The 21,018-nt window shown below is 34.1% G+C and overlaps 1 protein-coding gene and 2 non-coding genes across 3 annotated transcripts; 1 reads left to right on the top strand and 2 right to left on the bottom strand.

Moving 5' to 3' along the window:
• Positions 1-5,974: 5,974 nt before the first annotated feature.
• TRNAR-UCG (transfer RNA arginine (anticodon UCG)) lies at positions 5,975-6,048 on the bottom strand. The gene has a single exon. It is a non-coding gene; the product is annotated as a tRNA-Arg (tRNA).
• A 6,109-nt stretch (positions 6,049-12,157) lies between these two features.
• Positions 12,158-16,113, bottom strand: LOC18448374 (clavaminate synthase-like protein At3g21360). Its single transcript, XM_006858442.3, has 3 exons — positions 15,750-16,113; positions 13,223-13,476; positions 12,158-12,797 (listed from the first exon to the last, which is right to left on the bottom strand). The coding sequence occupies exons 1-3, from the start codon at positions 16,098-16,100 to the stop codon at positions 12,452-12,454; spliced, it is 951 nt and encodes a 316-aa protein (XP_006858504.1). The 5' UTR covers positions 16,101-16,113; the 3' UTR covers positions 12,158-12,451.
• A 2,700-nt stretch (positions 16,114-18,813) lies between these two features.
• LOC148779940 (U1 spliceosomal RNA) lies at positions 18,814-18,973 on the top strand. The gene has a single exon (XR_016045112.1). It is a non-coding gene; the product is annotated as a U1 spliceosomal RNA (small nuclear RNA).
• The last annotated feature ends 2,045 nt before the right edge of the window (positions 18,974-21,018 follow it).

The raw sequence follows: 21,018 nt of genomic DNA, 5'->3' as shown, positions 1-21,018 counted from the left end.
CTATGAACTCATGGATGGTGATGTTGATTTCTTAATGACATTTGTGTGGTATTTCGTGGTTGTTGTGTTTCTCTTTTTACTCTACCATGATGCTTAGCATCATTCTATGGCAAGGTGGGGACTCTCAGTTGTAGGGTTGAGTCTAGGTGTGTTTAGGTATGCACTTGTTACTGTGAGTCCACCATACCAAAGTTCATTTTAGAGGTGGATTTTGGATTTAAAATCCTGCAGGATCATCATCATTGTAATATATTTTGGCAAAGTTTTACATTAGTTGCCTATCTAACACAACCCAACTTTTTTACTTAGGCATGAGACGGGTTTTAAGATCCTCGTGTATAATTCATATTATCATGAATTTATGAAAAAATGAAGTTTGAATTTTAAAATAGTATATAACATATTTTTTGGATCATTTATTTTGATTGTTCGAAGATCATCAGATTGCAGTATATTTTTTGAGATCCAAATCAGTGACATGAGGTAGAACTACATTTACAATGTTTTGAGACGCGTTTTGCTTCCTAAGTCCTTCAAAACTGAGGCGAGCACTCTCGAAATACTTTTCCTTAGTTGTAAAATCATAATGGTTGCAAATATGCATTGGATCCATAGCTAACAAGTCAAAAAATAAAATTATTCGACAAAGCCAGTAATAAATCAGCTTTGATCCAAAAAATCAAAGGCAACCGGTTGAGGCAAAAATATAGATAGTCAATATATTAGGTACTTTAGAAAAATCATGAATATATTGGATTTAACTTGAAATACATAGTGAAAAAATCGGACATGTATAGATGACATAACGTAAAGTGAGGCTTAGAGTTATGGCAAGGTTATAATAGAGTAATTCATAATTCAACTTGTTAATATTTTCCATATAAACTAATAATAATGAAGTCATTCAACAATAATTTATGTCATGACTCGGTAGAGGATCTTTCTTTATATTTTTTTTCACTAAATTTTCATTGGTTCTTCTCTGTCATTTGACAATAGTTTTGTTCTAAGAACATTTTATCTCCAAAATCATAATTATTATTTTTATATAAAAAATTTATCAAAAATGCATATCATCTATTTTATTAAAATTAATTTCAAATAGTCCATATTTAATTTATGATGTACGTTATATGATAAAAAATGCATATCATCCACATGGTCAGGGGATGATGTACGTTATATGATCAAATTTGTTTTATATGGCGAAGTATTGGCGATTTTGAAGTGTAAAATGGCACCATATATCATTGCGAGGGCTGATATATCACATTTTTAAAATGTGAAAAACGTAGGGAAATATAAATCCTACTACTTCCTTCTCTCAAAAAGTGTCATTATCCATGCTTTTTTAATATATGCGCGAAACAAAGAAACCATCATTGTATAATTTTGTTAAAGATTTTGTTATACCTAATATTCTTTCAAAGGGAAAAAGACGTGTATCTCTTGTGCGTAATTATAATCCCAAATAAGCCATCAAGCCCATAGGAAGCTCATAAACCCCCTCTAAGTTAATAATAATAATAATAATAATAATAATAATAATAATAATAAAAAGCCACCAACATCTCGTTTTATTGTCTGAATTACAATATCTATCATTTTTGTTTTTTCTAATGACCTCATCATCCAAATCCTAGAAAAGCTCTCCCTCTCTTTCTCTCACTTTCTCACCCATGAACCTCTTCATCTCTCTCACTAGCAACAATCTTTGAACCCCTTTCTCTCATCTCATGAACTTCACAAGTAGGTTAAACGAAGCTTCGGGAAATTTCGTTTATTTATGAACGAGATTATTAAAAAATATATATGTTGTAATTTAGATAATGATAAAGGTAAAAATAGGGTTAAACATCCCCAACTTAAATTTCGTAGACTTGGGGGATTATTTGAGATTATAATTATAAAAGGGGTTTTTGTCCTTTTTTTAAATTGCACCCATGAAACTTCCGTGTTTTACAAAATGAATGACTTTGCCATTGTGAACCCTCATTGGCCAATATCGCATTACATTCAAACCTACATGTCAGCATTTTGAATTTTGATTGTAGGGCTACAGACTCAATAACTAAGCTACTTAAACAAGAAGTTAATAATCTTGAGTTTTCCCATAGGCAAATGACTTTTTTCTTGGGAGAAATTTTGTATAGAACCTTAATTTTTCATATTATTTCATAGTGGACTCTCCTTCCGTTTTTCTTTCAAACGGCATAAGGAAATCTCAAAGATTTCACCGTACCCCCTCATCTCTTATCTCCATCTTTTATTGACTTTTGACCATAAAAATTAGCCCAAATAAATATTTTTATACAATTTCAACCCAAAAACATTTTTTACCATATTTCTCCCTTTTCACCCATTAAAAAAGTGTTTTGTTTGAAATGGTAAAAAAAAATTTATTGGAGCTAATTTTATGATAAAAAATCAATAAAATAGGAAAATAAAAGATGAGGGGGTACGCTGAAATCTTTAGAGGTTTCTTTATGTTGTTTAAAAGAAGAACGGAAAGAGGGTCTACCATGAAATAATATGAAGAATTAGGGTTCTGTACAAAATTTTCCTCTTTTTTTCCAAATTTGTATGAGGTTACGACATTGAGAGGCATTGTTTAACATTTAAGATGGGGTGCAGTTTGTATAGAACCTAGTCTCTAAACAATCAAACTAGAGCCTACCTTCAAATACTGTCGAGAAACATGGTTTCGATATTGGAAATATTTGTGATAGCTTTAAAATATATGTTTATCTTTAGTTTTAAAGTTTAAAGCTTAAAAAATAATGTAGATCAACAAATTTATGAAAACTCGAAAATCTTGAAAATTGATGGTCTAAAAATGCGTTGCAAAATATACTATTTTCAAAACTTGAAATCCATTTTTTTCTCATGTGCATGCATCTTGATGTCGAGATGATCAATTTGAAGGTATTTGAGCATCAAAACAACTTCATCTAGTGAGATTTTTGACGTAGGTTTTAATTTTATTGTTTCGAGCCTCGGTTCTATATAAACTTTCCCTTTAAGATAAGACAAAATATTATTTATTGCTCGGTCGGGTATATCCTCCTCAAGTAAAAACCCTATTTGGGTATATTTATGGGGCACCAAAATTTGAGTATGTGACTTCTTTCAACTTAGTTAGTAAGAATGGTTTGGGGCCTTGGTGGTAGTATTGTCGAGCCCCATGATGAGGTCTTTGATTCTTTTTTTACCAAACGGTAGGGCCCAAATCCCCTTTGACTTATCACTTTTTTTACCTTTTTTTCTTTCTTTCAACTTAGGGACTAACTTTAAAAATAAATCCCCTTTGACTTATCACTTTTTTTACCTTTTTTTCTTTCTTTCAACTTAGGGACTAACTTTAAAAATAAAGGATAAAAATAAAAAAAAAAAAGGAAAATTATAGGCATTACATATGTTTCTAAAAAACTTACTGTATGAACATGAAATAGAGACTATCCCAATTTTAGACGATCATTGTAAGTGTTTAGAGGTTCAAAATCGTTTTTATTTTATTTTTTAAAATTTTCGTCAAGCGATTCTAGTGTGCATTCAAAAAACTTTAGATCCAAAGGATACTCCTAAACAAGTATTGTACTTAGAGAGAGTATGTACCAGTGTGCTCCTATTGTAGCATAGTATACACACTACAAAGATATGGAAAAAGTTTATATAAGAAATCAATCTTATACTATAGAAGTGACGCGCACATAAAAATTTTTAAGTAAAAGAGTTGTTTTGATGATGAAAAACTCTCTAATTAATCATCTCAACCTTGATATGTATGGATTAAAAATAACACATATTATAGCACATTATCTAGAAAGTCGATTGTTGCAGCTGTCTTTGTACATAGGAAAGCAAGTGATGAGCATATCTTCATAGTCTTGTCAAAGGCCTCGTTATTGAGGGCTTTTTGCTCTTACGAAGCATTCTAAAATGAGTTTGATGTGTAGCCTATGCGGAAGATCAAACTTGGGGCTTGCTCGTTGCCTTCACTGGCTATGCTAGAACAAGCTACCATTAGCTTTGCTCGTTGCCTACATAACGAGTTTAGTCATCGGGAAGTTTTTTTATAAGAAGAAACTATTGTTTGATAGCTTGGTAGGTGGGTAAGGAAGGTTTGAAAAAAGAAACTATTGTTTGATAGCTTGTTAGTAGGAAAGAAGAATATATTCCCGAGTATACGGAATAGAGAGGGGGAGGGAATAAGAGGAATAACTGATGACTTTCAAAGTGTTTATTGATTTGTTCAATCTACACTATTTTTTTAGCCTTAAAATTCATAATTACGATAAAAATTGATTTTCAAACCATCATAAAACTTTTTGAAATTACAATTAATTGCAAGGTTAAAGGTCTACCTTACTTGGAGTACTTAAGGCGGGTGCCTGAAGGTATAAGGCAGTTTACAAATTAGGGCGCTATTTTAAACCCAAATTTTAATGAGCACACCCGTCTATTGCGTACATCAATGAACTGTCTAAGACCGTGAATTTTCAAATGGATGAGGTTACTAAAAACACAGGTGTAAAAGACTAGCCTTGCAAACATAATTTAGTAATTTAATTCACAAAAGAAAAAGCTCAAACTAATAAAGATGCATATATTATTTGGGGAACTACTAACAATGAAAACGAGATATATGTGCATTAAGCCAAACGGCATAAACTCAATACTTGTTGATGCCCTTATTCCAAATAACTTTGCAATAAAGGGTTTTTCTCGACTGAGTTTTTTAATAATAAAATCCATTTTTTTAAATCCTAATATGTTATTTGTATATTCTTTTTAGGTAGTTTGATGGAGATGAGTCTTCTACTCGTGATAAGAATAAGACTCAAGACATCATGTTGAAACTTCCCGCTACCCCAAGTCACAGTTTAATAGTTTGGAAGGAAGCTTACATGTGACACACCTCTCACATCAGGTTGTGTTTTTGTGAGCAGGATAAATACACAAAATATATGTTTTCTTTCAATAAAAAGAACATGTATTTAATTGAAATTCAAAATCTTGGGTTGCAAGCACACAAGCAATGACATTTTAGGGGGTGGTAAATTGGTAATGGGCCAGACTCGGGTTGGGTCCTTCTTTTATATTTAGACGTGCTGAGCCATGAAGGGCCATTACCGCCTTGCCTGGGCCTGGCCTTAGTCATCATGTACCCGGCCCATTGTCACCGTTCTAGTTTATTTATTTTGTTGGCTCAACTAAAAGAATTATTCATCAACAATGATCTAAAAAGTGTAAAAAAAAAATAGGGTTCCTACCCGGTCTTTGAAAGCCGGAATCAGTTGAATGATTCCAATAAGAAAAGTGTAATTCGGGGCAATGCAGATACGAAATAAATTTTAAGAAAAATAGATAACCAAGACAAATGGGGTGATTTAGGGGCTCCTCAAACGATAGTTTCTGACCCCTTGATCCAGATCTAGCATGGGAGATCCCATGTCAGATTTGCGATTTTCGGACACTTCACAGGTCTAGATGTATGCTATCACAAGCCTCTTTCAGGTGCAACGAAATCCACAAACATACCGAACTTCTTGCCCTACAAGCATATGCATTATGTGCTAGTGTTTTTCTTTTAAAAGAGGGAAAAATTTACATATGCTCCATAGGGCGGAACGCCAGGGAAGTATTTTGTGAATAATCTTCATTCATCTTAGATAATAATTAAAAACAAGAATAATATATATAAATTCTCACCATTAAAATTTAAAAAAACAAAAAATCCCATCCTAACAGGGTTCATGGTCCACTCATATAGAAACAAGAAATATATATATAAATTATCACCCTTAAAATTCAAAAAATCCCATCCCAACAGTGTGCACGGTCCACTCATATAGAAACAAGAAATATATATATAAATTATCACCCTTAAAATTCAAAAATCCCATCCCAACGGTGTGCACGGTCCACTCATACAGAAGAAATTGTTGAGAATTTCAAAAATGGAGAAAAAAGCCGACCACAGTGGGAGTCGAACCCACGGCCTTTTGATCCGAAGTCAAACGCGCTAATCCACTGCGCTATGCGGTCATTCGCTGTTAGGGGATCACAATAATAATAATAAAACTTAAAACTTCTTCCGCACCCCACTTCTTATCCGTATTTCTCCAACGGGACTAAAAACTGGGAATATTTACATTCATTCTGTTCCTCAACTAAAATCCTACATAGGGTTATTTTTAGGACTCAAACTTTGGTGATTTAACGTGCTCAATCCAGTAGCCCACCTAAAAAAAACTATGTAATATTTCTATATCTATTCCGAAAAAGTAGGAATCAAATTTAACTTTAATTGGCTAGCAGTTGAAGTTTGCAACCCTATATATTTTGTTCGATTCTAATAACTCACTTATACCTTCCCCTAGAAAAAAAAAACCAAAAAAGTAAGTTCTTGAATTCAAGTCTAGGAGTTAAAGTGCTCAAAATCCATTTTGTTTTCTAGTCAGTTATTTGAAAATTTATTGATTGTATTGTTAAAGTGGAACCCAAATTTCGTATCAATAAAATCCATCTTAGTAGGCCTTTTGCCTCAAAGAATAAGTGTTAAACCCACTGCGGTCTTTCGCCTCAAAGACTAAGTATCAAACCTACTCTCTGAGCATGCTTATACAGTGGGATACGATTGGTGATAGAGTTTAAATGGGAGTGGAAATTTCTTATTCAATCTATAAATAAATATTGTAAGGAAAAAGTTTATAAAATGTATCAACCTTATACTGTAAAAGTAAAAAGAACCTCAAGAATCCACCCAAATATAATGCTTCGATATTGAAAAACACTGCAACAGATCATCTTGACCTCCAGATATATGTATATGAAAAAAATACAAGTCCTAAAAACAATACATGTTGTAACATATTATCTAGAGCATTCATTTTCAAAAAATTAATTGTTTATAGATATGCTCAATTTACACCAATTTTACCTACAACCTTTCTTATCTGATCCCAGCTTACTTACTCCTTTATTTAGATTGCTATTGCGCCTCTCATCTTGTTGTCATACCCTCGAGAGCATAGTCGGTTGATTCGGTTTCTTTCTTGGTTTGAAATGGTCTTTCATTTCTTGTGAGGCCTTATGCTTAACAATGACTAATAAGGGCTCTCAAGAGCCATTGTTCCAAGATTTGGCGCCAAGAGGTTTTGGTCCACGTCCACCAATAGATGACCCTTGTTGATACAGCGGGGTGTGATACAACATCTCAGCTCATAATTCAGAACCATAGTGAGAACTCATAGCTCATGCCTTGAGAGCTCGTTCATAGCTATGCTCAATCTACACCAATTTTGGATATTTAAATTTCATAAAGATGTAAATAGATTTTTAGGCCATTGTAAGAGTCCGCTTTTAGCAAGACATAGTGGTGCACCTTAAGTCGATTATTGAATGTTGCACCTTACACAAATCACACCCTCGTTGTGATCTCCTCTATATGACAAGAGAAAGTTTTACGGCTTCTTTTCTTTCTATTTTAAAGTGTTATTAATCTTTTTCAAATAGAGGGTGGACCATATCAAGGGGCACTAATTTGGCTATCATGGGCATTATCAAAGGTAGTCATTCGATCTTGTTTTATTGTAGGGACCCGATTTTGTTCTTAGTTAAATGCACCAAGGGCCAATTTGATGTTAGTTTTACGCGCCTCCTACATGTACTGTTCAATGTAATTGTGTATTGTAGATTCCAAGTGAAAATCGACACAGCGATCACATGGTAAACGATATAGGCCATCACACACTTAGCACATGTTGGGTGCGTATGGCCATTAAAAGTTGTTTGTAAAATGAAATTATATAGTGGAACATGAATTCAGTGGGAGTGTGGTCCCTTGTGGACCATACTAAACAAACGATGTTTGTTGATATTAGATTGTGCTTGATGAGCTAGGTCGGTCTGGTTGGGTAAAACCCATGTTACCTGGGCTATGAGAATCGTATCGATGAGGGTAATATGGGTTATCCCTTGATGATGTCGGAGTATGGTCAGATGAGTGAGCCAAGAGACTGTGTGACCCTTGTATGTGATGGCCTTCAGAAACGGGGCCAAAGCCTCATCATTTGTACCATCACATGACATGCACATTTGATAGCCATTTTTGAAAAGCATAACACCTTTAAAGGTGAAGCGTATGCATGTGCAAGAGATAACCCTTGTGCACCATCGAGCTATAGATTACATCATGTCAGGATGACCTTGGGTTTCATCTCCAGGGGACCTAAAATCCATATACTGAGACTACGACCCATTTCCCATTGGTTAGTTTTTGGTGACCCACTAATGATTCCTTATATGGACTGTGGGTCATAGGAAACGCATGTGTGGTTCGTAGTTCGCGGTTGGACATGGAGTGTCCTAGTGGATATTTACTCCTAGACCATATGGATGTTTTTTCCATCAAATTTTATAATATTTTTTATTTAAATAATATATTATTTTAAGATTTGTTATTTGAATTTTTTTTTAATATCTGGATATTTTATTTATCAAATTTTGATTTATAAAAATTGTGATATTGATTTTATAATGATTTAAATATTCAAATAATGATTTTATGTTTTTCTAAAAATATAAAATAATATAATTGCATGGGAGGTCCAATAGATCTTTTGAGCTCACCATTGCATATTGGGTGGGGCCCATTATGTGTCCAAATAAGTAGCACGCCCCACCTAAAGAAATGTTCTATTTTGTGGAGATCAAGCTTTAGGCTTGAGAGATAAGTTTGTGTTGTTTTAAGTAAGCTTGAGCCTTGAGGAAATTTTGAATTATATTTTTTAGTATATATGCGAAGGCTTATGCATAAAATGAGAAATGATAATATTATGATATATTAATTTTTTATTTAAATTAATTGATAGGAAAATGGTTTAGAAAGTGAGGGATAATGGTCTAGCACTTTCTATAAAATATTGATGGCTCACCTATGGAATGGAGAGCTCATATCTCTCACCCCACAAGTTACCCAAGGTCAATGGTATATATTCATTATCATATGGGTGGCAAGCCAAGGAAAATCTTAACAAACCCTAATCTTGTTCAAATATTATAAGCAATGATTGTACCCTACCCAAATCTTTATGCTTTATCTTTCTATCTCTCTTTCATAACCTACCAAAAGGGGCACGCCTCACTTAAAATCTCTCTCTCTCTCCTTAGAAATTTTCGCTCTCTTGAAAGGCCCTAGGGGGCATGCCCCACTCTCTTTCATCCATAGTTCTCTTGTGGTGTCTCTCTTATGATCTCTCATCTTTCTTTGGGGTTTAGACTATAGGGTTGTGGTAGAAAAGAGAAGCATCTCTCTCTCAAACTAGGTTGCTAAGGGGATTCATCTAATGTTTGAGCTTGTGATGAAAGTGGTTAATGTTTGTGTGGCTTGTCCAAACTTGTTTTTTTGGTTGAGATCAAATGTTGACCATTACATCCCACGCTATCAGAACGTGGTGATTATGTGTGGGTTGTAAGAAGCTCGACTGAGGTAATTTCCAACACCCTCTTTTGTTTTTTTCATATTTATTTATTATATCTTTTATTCATAAGCATATGTTGTATCTTTTCTTTGTTAATGAAAAATGTGATTTTGAGTAGCTTCAAGTTCTTGAGATCTGCTTGTATTATTTTATTTATGGTTGTTATATTGAAAAAAGACTTCTTATGAGTGATCTAGATTGTGAAGAAAAGAAAAGAATTGCAAAAGAAAGAAAAAAATTATTATATACTCCAGCTAGATCACACATGTCATTCTTTCAGCACCTTCACTTTGTTGTGTAATTAGTGTTTGAAAAATTGAACTAGCCGTGGAAACCAAAACCAGTTAGGATTGGGTTCGAGTAACCGGTGAACCGGCTGGTTCAACCGGTCTAACTGAGCAGGTCCCAATCGGTCTACAAAGTGTTAAAAAAAATTAAAAAATATAAAACACATCCAACAAATTATGAAAAGTATATTTACAGCATGATTAAACAAACTAGATCTAGATGAAGTTGAAAAATAGTGAAAAGTATTCATGGCCAAAATACTTTCCAATCTTTGCCAAAATGATAAAAAATATTCAAACACGTTGCAAACAAATCTCTTGTGTTTTGAGATTTCATAATATTTTTTAAATATATATTTCAAAATATGCGGCCGAACCACCTAAACTGGATGGGCCGGTGCCCAATTCTGGTTTGACCAGTTGGTTCCAAGTTGGACCGGCTGAGTTTGCGAAGACTGTGCACAATAAGCAGTTTATGCTGTGCACAATCAGCAGTTTATGGTAGGTGATGGGGTAGTTTGCTTTCCACAATTTTCAGCACAGTGGTGATGATCCTCGGTATGAAAACAATGGAGATTCAAGTGAGATTACGGTTCATCTCCATCTTCTGTCCAAGAGAGTAGACGGTTGATGACGTGTTTACATTATTTGTACATGATCAATTTCCTATAGTTATCCTCTAGGAGAAAAGCGGATGAAGCATGCATACCTTCTTCTTTTTCATGTGGTGGTTAGGGTGTGGGGATATTACTATCATGACCCAGCCACTTTTCCGATCAGTGGGGGTCGTGTTACTGTCAATGGAAACCGCATCGTAGTGACTAGGGTATAGGGGTGCTACGACAACGACTCCAATCTCTTTTTTGGGATTTCAACTATACTTTTCATATTTTTTAACCTTGGATTTGATTAGGGGTGGGATTTGATTACTAAGACCTGGTATATATTAGTATAAAATTATAAATACAATGGGCAATGATTTCATGCAACCGTAGTATAATAATATGATGTAACAACCTTAAAAAGCTATCTTATGACTATTTGTTTGATCCAAAATTTGAAATATACATTCTTTTCATTCTAATGAACAATCACAAACAATGAAAAAATTGAAAATACAATATAAAAAGTAATTTTTTAGCCCAATTAACATATGCCATTCATTTTTTGTGAGATGCTTAGATCTAGGTCTTAGTTTCATTTCCAAATTTTTTGGATAGCTTTATTATCACTAGATGAATTATCTTAAAAAATAAAAAAAGATTTTGAGTTTATAAAGGATAAGATCTTGAAATTCACAAAATGAATGGTCTAGATTCGTTTTTGAAAGGGACTCATTTTGACCATATCTAGGGTTCAAAATGAACTTTTTTTTTGGGGGATTGATTATTGAGATGGAGAGAGTGTGTGTGCAAAATTTGGGGTCATACAAATACCACAAACATGGTTTTCTAGAAGTGTTATTGCATTAATTTGGGGTCATATAAATACCACAAACATGGTTTTCTAGAAGTGACGTTGCATTTTATTATGATACGACTTGCATTGGATCATTGCTCAAATACATATTACTAATATAAAGGGAAAAATTTATCTAGAGCCTAGGCTCTAAACTATCAAATTAGAGCCTACATCAAAAATTTCACTAGAAGAGGATGTTTTGATGCCCAAATACCCTCAAATTGATTATCTCAACATCAAGATGAATGGACTTGAGAAAAAAAAAGTATTTCAAGTTTTGGAAATAGTGCATCTTGTAACGCATTTTGGACCGTCAATTTTTAAGTTATTCAAGTTTTCATAGATCTACTCGATCTACACTATTTTTGGAGGCCTTAAATTTTATAATTAAAGATGAAAATATATTTTAATACCAATAAAAAATTTCCAGTATTGAAATCATATTTCTCGACACTATTTGAAGGTGGGCTCTGATTTGATTGTCTAGAGCCTCGGCTCTATACAAATGACACCCTAATATAAAATACAAACTAAACTAATTTTTTATTTTTTCTAGCCGACAAGGGTCTGGTCAAACTCATAACTAGTCAGGTAAGGTCCTGGTCTATCCCACCCTCGGATTTGATTTTCCATTAAATGCACTGTCAAGAGTTTGAGGAAGAATTGATTTTTTTTTTGGATTTTTTCTGTAATAGAAGTGATCTCGTGGGTGACTGAAGATGGTCTGAAAATTTCTTGACAGAGAAAATCTCCAACTATGTTTATTGGGGCTCGACCATTTGGTGATGGTGGTTGGCCGTGCCAATCCCTTTATAAAATGCTTTCCTAAATCATGTTTCTCCCCATGTAAATAGCAATGTAAAGAGCAAAACGAGGGTGGATAAAAAAAAGTGAGAAGGAAGAAAAAAAAGGAAGACTCAGTACCATCAAAAGTCCTACCTTATTATCCACAAACACTCTTCTGACAATATTTACCAAAAAGACAAAAAGAAAAAAACCAATAAAAAAAAAATCTATTTTCGTAGTTTCATGACAAAAGTACCAATGGAAAAAAGATAGGCAACAAGAGAAAATGCAAAAGAAATATTGTACAACTTCAAGGTGCAATGAGCACCAACTATGCTATGTTCTTGTCAATGTATGTCTACTGATATGAACATGATATTAATGATCAGAACATATTAAGCCATGTTCTTGAAACCCAAATTGAGTCCTGATTCATTTACATATTGAAACTAAAATAACCCGAGGCGGCTTTCCTGGCCTCCGAGCATGTTGAACACTCAGATTGTCTACCACCAAGACGTCGCCCTTTTGCCACTGTAGATCTACACTGTTCACGTCCAAGATTTTACGATAGATTTCCAGGGCTCCGACAGGGAGTGGAGTCCCATCACCAAAATGCACATCAATGTCCTCGGGGTTGTTGGTGTAGCCTAGAATTGGGTAGAACCAAGCCCTCTTTCCTTCATAGGTTCTTATAGGGTTCAAGGGGCCATAAACAAACTCTGCAGTCCCATCATCTAGGAATTCTAGGGAGCTACATCCAACCTTGAGCTGAGCCCTGGGGCAAAACAAGAATATTGAAGTTTATTGGATCTTTTGGGTATCAATTTTTGGATCTCATTAAAAGTTGAAAAAAATGATATATCCATAATGTTTTAAATTTCCAACTGGAATTACAAGTGTTAGAAATATCAATCTCAACTTTCGTCATTCAGAACTTCAGACATAGTATGTACATATACCTTTTAGTGTCAAACACGAGTGTTGTGCGCTTGTATATTGACATGCTTAAAAAATAATATGTCCCATATTATGTAGCTTTTGGCTAGGGCTCCATGAAACACATTTTTTCAATCTCTTAGAAAACATAGTTGATTTTGCCATGATATAAACTGGTTTGGTAATTCTTTCCATCTTAAAGTGAGAGTTGTAAGAGTTCTTTTCAATTGAAAAGGGGAGGTCAATGGAGCTTGGTTCCCTTACCTTCTTCTTGCTTCAACTTTGTCTTCAGTCTGCAACAACCATTGCCATGTCTTGCTTACAACTTTCTCAGAGGAGTTCTCTTTTGCAGTTTTTAGCCGCAAAACAGCCCCGACATTCTCCAATTTGCTGACAAACTCCGGCATGGCTTCCTCCATTTTCTCAACAACAACATGACTCAGAACTATCGAGGTCTCCCCGCCTTCAGGTGGTGGCTCAGAGCAGAAGAAGAAGATCTTGGAGGGGAAGTCTTTCATCTGTAGGTGAAGGGATGCAACAAATTTCCAATATTTAATATCATAATATTTTACACATTTTAATTTCTTTGTAATTCTTGGAACTGTGCTTAACACAAATACTGTCTCCAAGAAAAGCAAGTTCAAAGATTTAATTAACGGATATATATATTAGTCATGATTTCACTAGGAATGGTGACCTGGTGGGCTATCTTTTCATGGCAAAAAGGTGAGTGCTCCAATGCCCACAACAGATGTACTAATGTTTTTATGATCAAACCGGCCACTAAACTGATAAGGGGTCTCATCTAATTAAATTGGGGTCTCATCTAATTAAATTGGTTCAACTTTCAGACGAATTGGAAGGGCTGGATTTTCAAAAAATAAATAAAAGCAAAGAATAGTAGACTTTAAAAACATAAAATATATTCCAAAAGTTCACAAGGTCTCCACAAACTTATCCTCAAAACAATGAATAAATTTTAATACACATTTATATTAAATTAAAAGTTAAAAAAAATAGAATATATTTCAAAAGTTCACAAGTTCTCCACAAACTTATCCTCAAAACAATGAATAAATTTTAATACGCATTTATATTAAATTAAAAAAAATACCATCAGGAGCGTTTGAACCTTGCTCATAATCTACTCATCCCATGAGTTCTACAACTACTCCATTAAGTTGCTTGGAGACATATAATGGAAAATTATATTTTGCACTAAAATGTAAAATTTTGTTAGTAAACAAAGTAAATGTACGGACAAGTCTTGGCTGTGTTGGTTTTTCTACCAACAAACCAGACAATTAAGACAGTTATGGGCATACAAGGTCTAGGCCTCTGGATGCCCACTAATGTATAACGTTACAAATTGCTTGGGTATTTTTTATTCTTTATTTTTGAAGTAGTTCAACAATGACCACCATATATGCTTGTATGCTTCTCTATTTTGTTGGGGGGATTTTGAAAGGACTGAGCAGTTGAGTAGATGCACCATTGTCAAGCATAAATCATAACTGAAAGCAAAGCCTGTATTTATATTGTGAAAGGGATTCAGTTCAGCAGCTATTTACATTTTCCGAATAACTGGTGTTCGTGAATAGATGAAGAGAACATATTGTGAAATACTTCCTAAACTAGTGTGTTATGAACAGAGAATTAGTCATGTTTAGTGGTCCAACCAAACAGACTTAAAATTCACTCCTGGAAAATTTGATGTTTGAAAGATTACTGAATGATTATTCCACTGAAATTTTTGGAACTGAAAGGGATGAAATGTGGTAGGGATACACATAAAAATGGAACTTTGATACTGTTTCAAAACAGAGCTAATAGCGCTATCTAAAGATCACATTTGTCTCTCAACAGAGATGAAACTCAAATTTAAAAAGGATTATCAGCAATGTCAATGGATGAATGAAATAGAGAGAACAAAAATTCCACACTTGTTTTTTCCATAAGGACAAGGTATACTATTTTTAGGATTTGAAATTCTTTTTTTTCTTCTTCTATCGAGTTCGATAAAAATGATGCACCATTTTTAAGACTTGAAATTATTTTTCTTCTTCTTCCGTATCCGCACATATCGAGTTCGAGAAGATCAATTGGAGGGTATTTTAGCATCAGAACAACTTTTTTTATAGAAATTTGAAGTGTGCCTTACCAATATAAGGTTGACAACTTATCTATCAACAAAAGCACCTCATTAATACTTCAAAAATATGTTATTTATAGTACTCTCTCTATCGCCACAGGCAGCAAAATAAAAAATAACCAGTGTTGTCAAATTCGATTCGCTTCAGCCGAAGAGGCCGAAGCCTTCAGATTTTTGGCTTAGATCGAAGCGAAGCAAAGCAAAACAAAGCCTGGTGCTACTTTGGTCATATTCGAGTATGCTTCGGGCCGATTCGGCCAGAACTTCAACCTCTTTCGCTGAAGCAAATAAATCTCTATCTAAAAGTATTTTTTATTTTTTTTAAAATTTTTATTTTTAACTTTTATATGTAAATATTTAATTTTTTTATTAAATTAAAAAAAGTCCAAAATCTTTCCCTAATCGGCCATATTAATTCATTTTTCTCACCATGAAGAAGACTCCGAAGCGAATCCAACAACATTGAAAATAACCAGGTGGCAACGAAGAGGATCACCTCTAGTAAAAAATATGGTGAGAGAGAGAATCGGGGTTGGGTCAAGACAGTAGAGGCTGGGTTTTCATAGTACGAAGTCTCAAGTTCCATTTCTAGATAACCTTGTCAAGAGAGAGAGAGAGAGAGAGAGAGAGAGAGTATACCAAGGCCATCTCATGGTGGAAATTGATGAGCTGGTTAAGAGGAGCCTCATTGGCAGTGTAGACTCGATCTGCAACCTTCACACGTGTGGTGGCACCCATGTAATCCATATTCTCCCATCCAAAGGCCTCCACCACACTCCTAAACTCCTCAGGGGACCACATTTCGAACCCTCGAAAGAGGATGGCACCATGACTCCTCACTTGTTCCCTTAACCATTCACCATTTGCCTTGATGGCCTCCACCAAATGTGTTGCTCCCTTTTCACACGTGTGTGAGGGGTGGAGAGTCCTAGGGAAGACCAGGTTCCCAAAACCCTTCCCTTCTTTGATCTTCTCTTCAACAAATCCCATCTTTGAAATGTTTATGATCGAATGGAGGGAGATGACTTTTTTATACAGGGGGAATGAGTGTTTGATTACACTTGTGGCAACGGGTCGGGTCAGGACCTGACTTAAAAATTAAAATATTTATGTATTTAATTATATTCAAATATATTTCATATATTGGGACCCGAAAAATATTACCCATACTCGTACAAAGACCTAGACCTAACCTACTGGATGCATACCTAGATCGGGTCTACCCCTTGGGTCCTAGGTCAGTATGGGTCCATTGCCACCCCTAGTTGGACTATGGACAAATACATTATTTTTTATCATTTAAAAAAAAAAGATTCTGCACTTGGTTCGTTTGTCGTTTTCGTTTGATTTGCTTTAAATTTCATTCTCACATTATAACAACACCAAGAAGATAATAACAAACACCACCCAAGAAGATAATAACAAGAATAGTATTATCATATTTTTTGGGTATTTAAACAATATTATCATCAACATCATCATCTGGGTAGTAAGAATAATATATTGTTACGCTGGGTTCTCCCTCAAGCCATGATGCATTGGACAAGTCAGTAACCTCCAAATCTTGCTAAAAATGCATTTCATGAGTGTGAGAATATCCCTATCTTTTTAAAATGATAACGTGTCTTTATGATTAGTAAAAACATTTAATTGTATTGGACAGTGTACATATTCATCTCAATTTTTTTAGATAATTGTATTATCTAGTAGAAAGGCGTTAAAAGAAAATAAAAAAAAGGTTTTAATGCTAAAAGTGATAAGTTTTTGAATGAAACTTTCAAACGATTTATTTTACTTTTTTTTGGGAGAAACAATAATTCCACATCCATCTTTAAGATGGATGTTTGATGCGGGGATGTATATATAATTATCGGAAAATTACATAAAATTCTAAAAAATGGACTTTCTAAACAATTTACCCAACCTATTTTTTCTTAGTAACTTTTTTCCCAAAACCATGTTTCCTAACAAATACCCCTAACTCAAAAAAAGAAGAAAGAGAAACTAAAATACCCCTCGTTTGGAAAAAAAAAAAAAAATGAGACTAAATGGCGGTCCGAAGTTCCTGCACTTAAGTCTTGGCGGTCCAGTGGTTGGAAATGGCAGTCCGGCTTTTGGAGGAGGTAGTTCCAGTGTTTTACAAGTGCGATCCGGCATTTGTTTGTGTCTGGAATAGGCAGCCTGGGAGTGTACAATTTCGGTTCGGCAGAATGGATGGGTTGAACAATATACAACTGCTCTCCGACGTTTCCTTTTATCTGGATCGGAAAATGATTTGTTATGTATAAGAAGGGTATTTTTGTCAAAAACAAAGAATTTTTTGTATTGGGGATATCTGCTATAAAAGTTGACTTTTGATAAAAATATGAAAAAAAAAAAGGTAAAACTATGAAAAAAAAAAAAAAAAAAAAGAAAAACAAGGTGGGGTAAAGCGTAGAAAGTCTACTTTTGAGAGTTTTATACAATTTTTCCTATAATTATGCATCCCACGCATGAACTACTTTTCTATATCCGATTGGTTGAGCATCGGTTCTCTTTACTCCCAATTTGCAACATCTTTCGTATTGAGTTTTATGTTATAATCCTCATTTCCTCAGCCAATGTACGAAAGCACGACTCGGGGCCAGAACTTGGCCCTGGGCTGGGTAACTCTGGTTGAGTCCAAGTGACTTAGCTTGAGTTGGGCTGGATCCTAGCCATGGCAAAAAGTGTTATAAAAATAAAAAATACAAAAAAAACCCAAAAAAAAATGTTTAGAGTAAAATTAAACGAAACAAATCTAAATGAGGTTAAAAAAAGTATTGAAAAATGGAAATGTAAAAATTCAGTATCCATGGCTAAAACACTTCCCCATCTTCGTCAAATTGATAAAAAACATGAAAAAACATTACAAATAAATATTTTAATTTTTAGATTTTTTTAATTTAATTTTTTTAAAGATCCCAAGCTTGACCACCAACCATGGGATACTTGGGCTTTCATTATCTTGTTTCTTTACTTAGTAAATTATAATTATGTGCTTTCATTATCTTGTTTCTTTACTTAGTAAATTTTAGAAGAAAGAGAAGTAATCATCATGTTTAATTGCATTTTAAGACAAAAACCATTATTTTCTCCTCTATGTGACAAGAAACACTAGAAAATATCAACTATTTTTTACTCCATTTTCTTATGTAAACAAAATATTAATAACAATATAAAATGGTGGATCAAGCTTTTTCCATTTAAATTGGGGTGAACAATGAATTCCGGAGAATCGTCGATATTTTTGAGAATCGGGCGATTCCTCATACATACAGCAGTTCCGAACAGTAAGTAAGGTCGATACAAGATTTTGTAGTGGAATCAGACCGGTCACTACTGATCCCGATTGAATCGGACGACTCTCATTCGATCCAACCCGACGATTTCTCAAGTACTGGTTATGTGAAACAACAATTGAGATGCAGCATGTTCTTTAGTAAGCTTGACATCAAAGGTAAACGTGTTGCTAAGTCGAGCCCTAGAGAGAGAGAGAGAGAGAGAGAGAGAGAGAGAGAGAGAATTCTATTGCTTTTGGTGTCCCTTGGGAGGAGTTGAAGAGGGATTGAAAATTGTTCTTGCTTTGTTGGTTTGGAACATCATTTGGTCCCACATCGAAAGAAAAAGATAAGTTAATGCTTAGAGGTCTGTATAAAAAGAAGGGGAGGTGAAGCTCAAAAGCATACTTACCTGGACGGGGTCAATCGGTGATCATGTGGGCCGATGGCCTAGGGTGGCTGCCTTCATTGCACTTAGAGGGTGGGTCCCCCTAGCATCTCCCCAAGTGGGAGAATGCACGTCATAATTTGTGGTAGGGGGGTACGCGTTCGCGCGGCCCCCACCCATCACAAATACTAAATGGTCCTGAACTGCGAAAATCCATTAATGAAATGGGCACTAAATCTAAATGGTCTTATACTGTGGAAATGGTCTTTTACTGTGGAATTCCATTAATGGAAAGGGGTAATTAGATAACGTCCTTTGATATACTGTGGAATTCCATTACTAGAAGGGGTAAGAATGAGATGACGTGTGTAGAAAAGAGGCTATTTAAGAAGAAGTGTAAGTTAGTTAGTTTTAGTGGTAGGAGTTAGTTTTAATGGTAGGAGAAGTGTAAATTAGTTAGTTTTAATGGTAGATGAACTGTATGAAGAGGCTATTTGATAAGGAGAGCCATAAGTTATTTATTTAATTGGGTAGTTATGAATATTTAATTGGGTAGTTATGATAATTTGTCTGTCCATTTGAGCAATAAATTATTTATTTAATTGGGTAGTTATGATTATTTGTCTGTCCATTTGGGTGGTTGTGATTATTTTTGTCGGTCAAATTTCAAATTGGGAGGTGGTGACTCTTGTGTTTCAAGACAAAATTCTAAAAAAAAAAAAAATTCCTTCAAATTTGTAGGCGCCAAGTTAGTAATTGTGACTTCCTTCTAAAAAAAAAAAAAAGGAAAAGTTTACATAGAGCCAATACTCTAAACTAATGGTTTAAAAAACCGATCGATGACCCGGATCGGGCACTTCAAAAATTGATCCGAATCGGCGATTTGGATGGGGTGAATCGGTCAGATTAAAGCTTCAAAAAAATCCGAAAAAATTATTAAAATTCATTATAAATATTTTTAAGGAATTCAATAAAAAAAAAGGGTACTCCATCAAGAATTTTCATTTCTTTGCATGAATATACGAATATTGATATGTTCTTTCCCTGCATGAACTACTATTTACCATTTAATTTATGTCATACAAAAAGATAAACATAGAATTATCATGGAATAAGTATATCAACATACATAGACGATAATAAAACATACAATTAGTAACATATGATCTAAAAATAAAATGACAGACGACGATGTTCTTCTTCTTGATCATGCTGGTGCCATTGATTAAATTCGTTTGATATTTCATTGATTCAATCTAAAAACGAATCATCGAGATATTAGCAAGCATCTGACTCTATTCAAATCCCCGAGTGTTAGTGTTCTGTTGTGTTCTCAATCCAAAATCCCCGAAGCTTGTCCATCCTTCATGCTCACCTACGCTGTCGTGCTCATTCCTACCCTGTTGCTGTTGGGACTCGATATGTGAATAATATGGATTACAAAAAATTCGATCATGGATTATGGATTACAAAAAATTCGATTATGGATTACAAAAAATTCGATCATGGATTACAAAAAATTCGATCATGGATTACAAAAAATTCGATCATGGATTACAAAAAATATTCGATCATGGATTACCAAAAAAAAAAAATTAAAAAAATTTTGTTCTTTACAGAGCCACCTTACATCAGCCATTTTAACTAAAAAATCCACCTCCAAGCGAATGAATTACATCCAATTGAGTACATTTTTTGATAAACAACAATATAATGAATCAAAATCCTAAATTATGAATACATTATCATCAATAAATTAAATCAAATCGATTAAATTGAGCAAAAAAAAAAAAAAACGTAGTTATTCACAGACAACAGTCATTGAATCTAAAAAATGAAGCTCAAATTGAATAAATCAATTCAAATTGAACACAGCTGATTATAAACAAGACTATAATGATTAAAACCCTAGAAATCTAACACATTATTTGTAATATATCGTGAACAAAAACCGAAAGGCGGAAAAAAAAAAAAAAACAGCAGAAATTTTTTTTCACAGACATCACTATGTTCATCTAAAAAATCAGGCTGTAATTGAGCAAATTAAATAAAATTGAATATGTTAAATGATAAAAGACACAATAAAGATTAAAAACCCTACAAATGTAACTCATTATTTTCAAAATATGTAGTGAAATTGATCATATGGCGGAAAAAAAAAAAAAACCCAAAGTTCTTACCTGGTTTCGTGAACCCGAGCCTTCAATCTCCAAATTACACT

The sequence above is a fragment of the Amborella trichopoda genome, chromosome 11 (assembly GCF_054954075.1).
Source record: "Amborella trichopoda isolate Santa Cruz 75 chromosome 11, AtrichopodaSantaCruz75HAP2 v2.0, whole genome shotgun sequence".
Lineage (NCBI taxonomy): Eukaryota > Viridiplantae > Streptophyta > Magnoliopsida > Amborellales > Amborellaceae > Amborella > Amborella trichopoda.
Note: the sequence above shows the minus strand (reverse complement) of the source record. Positions and strands in the feature narration are given on the sequence as shown.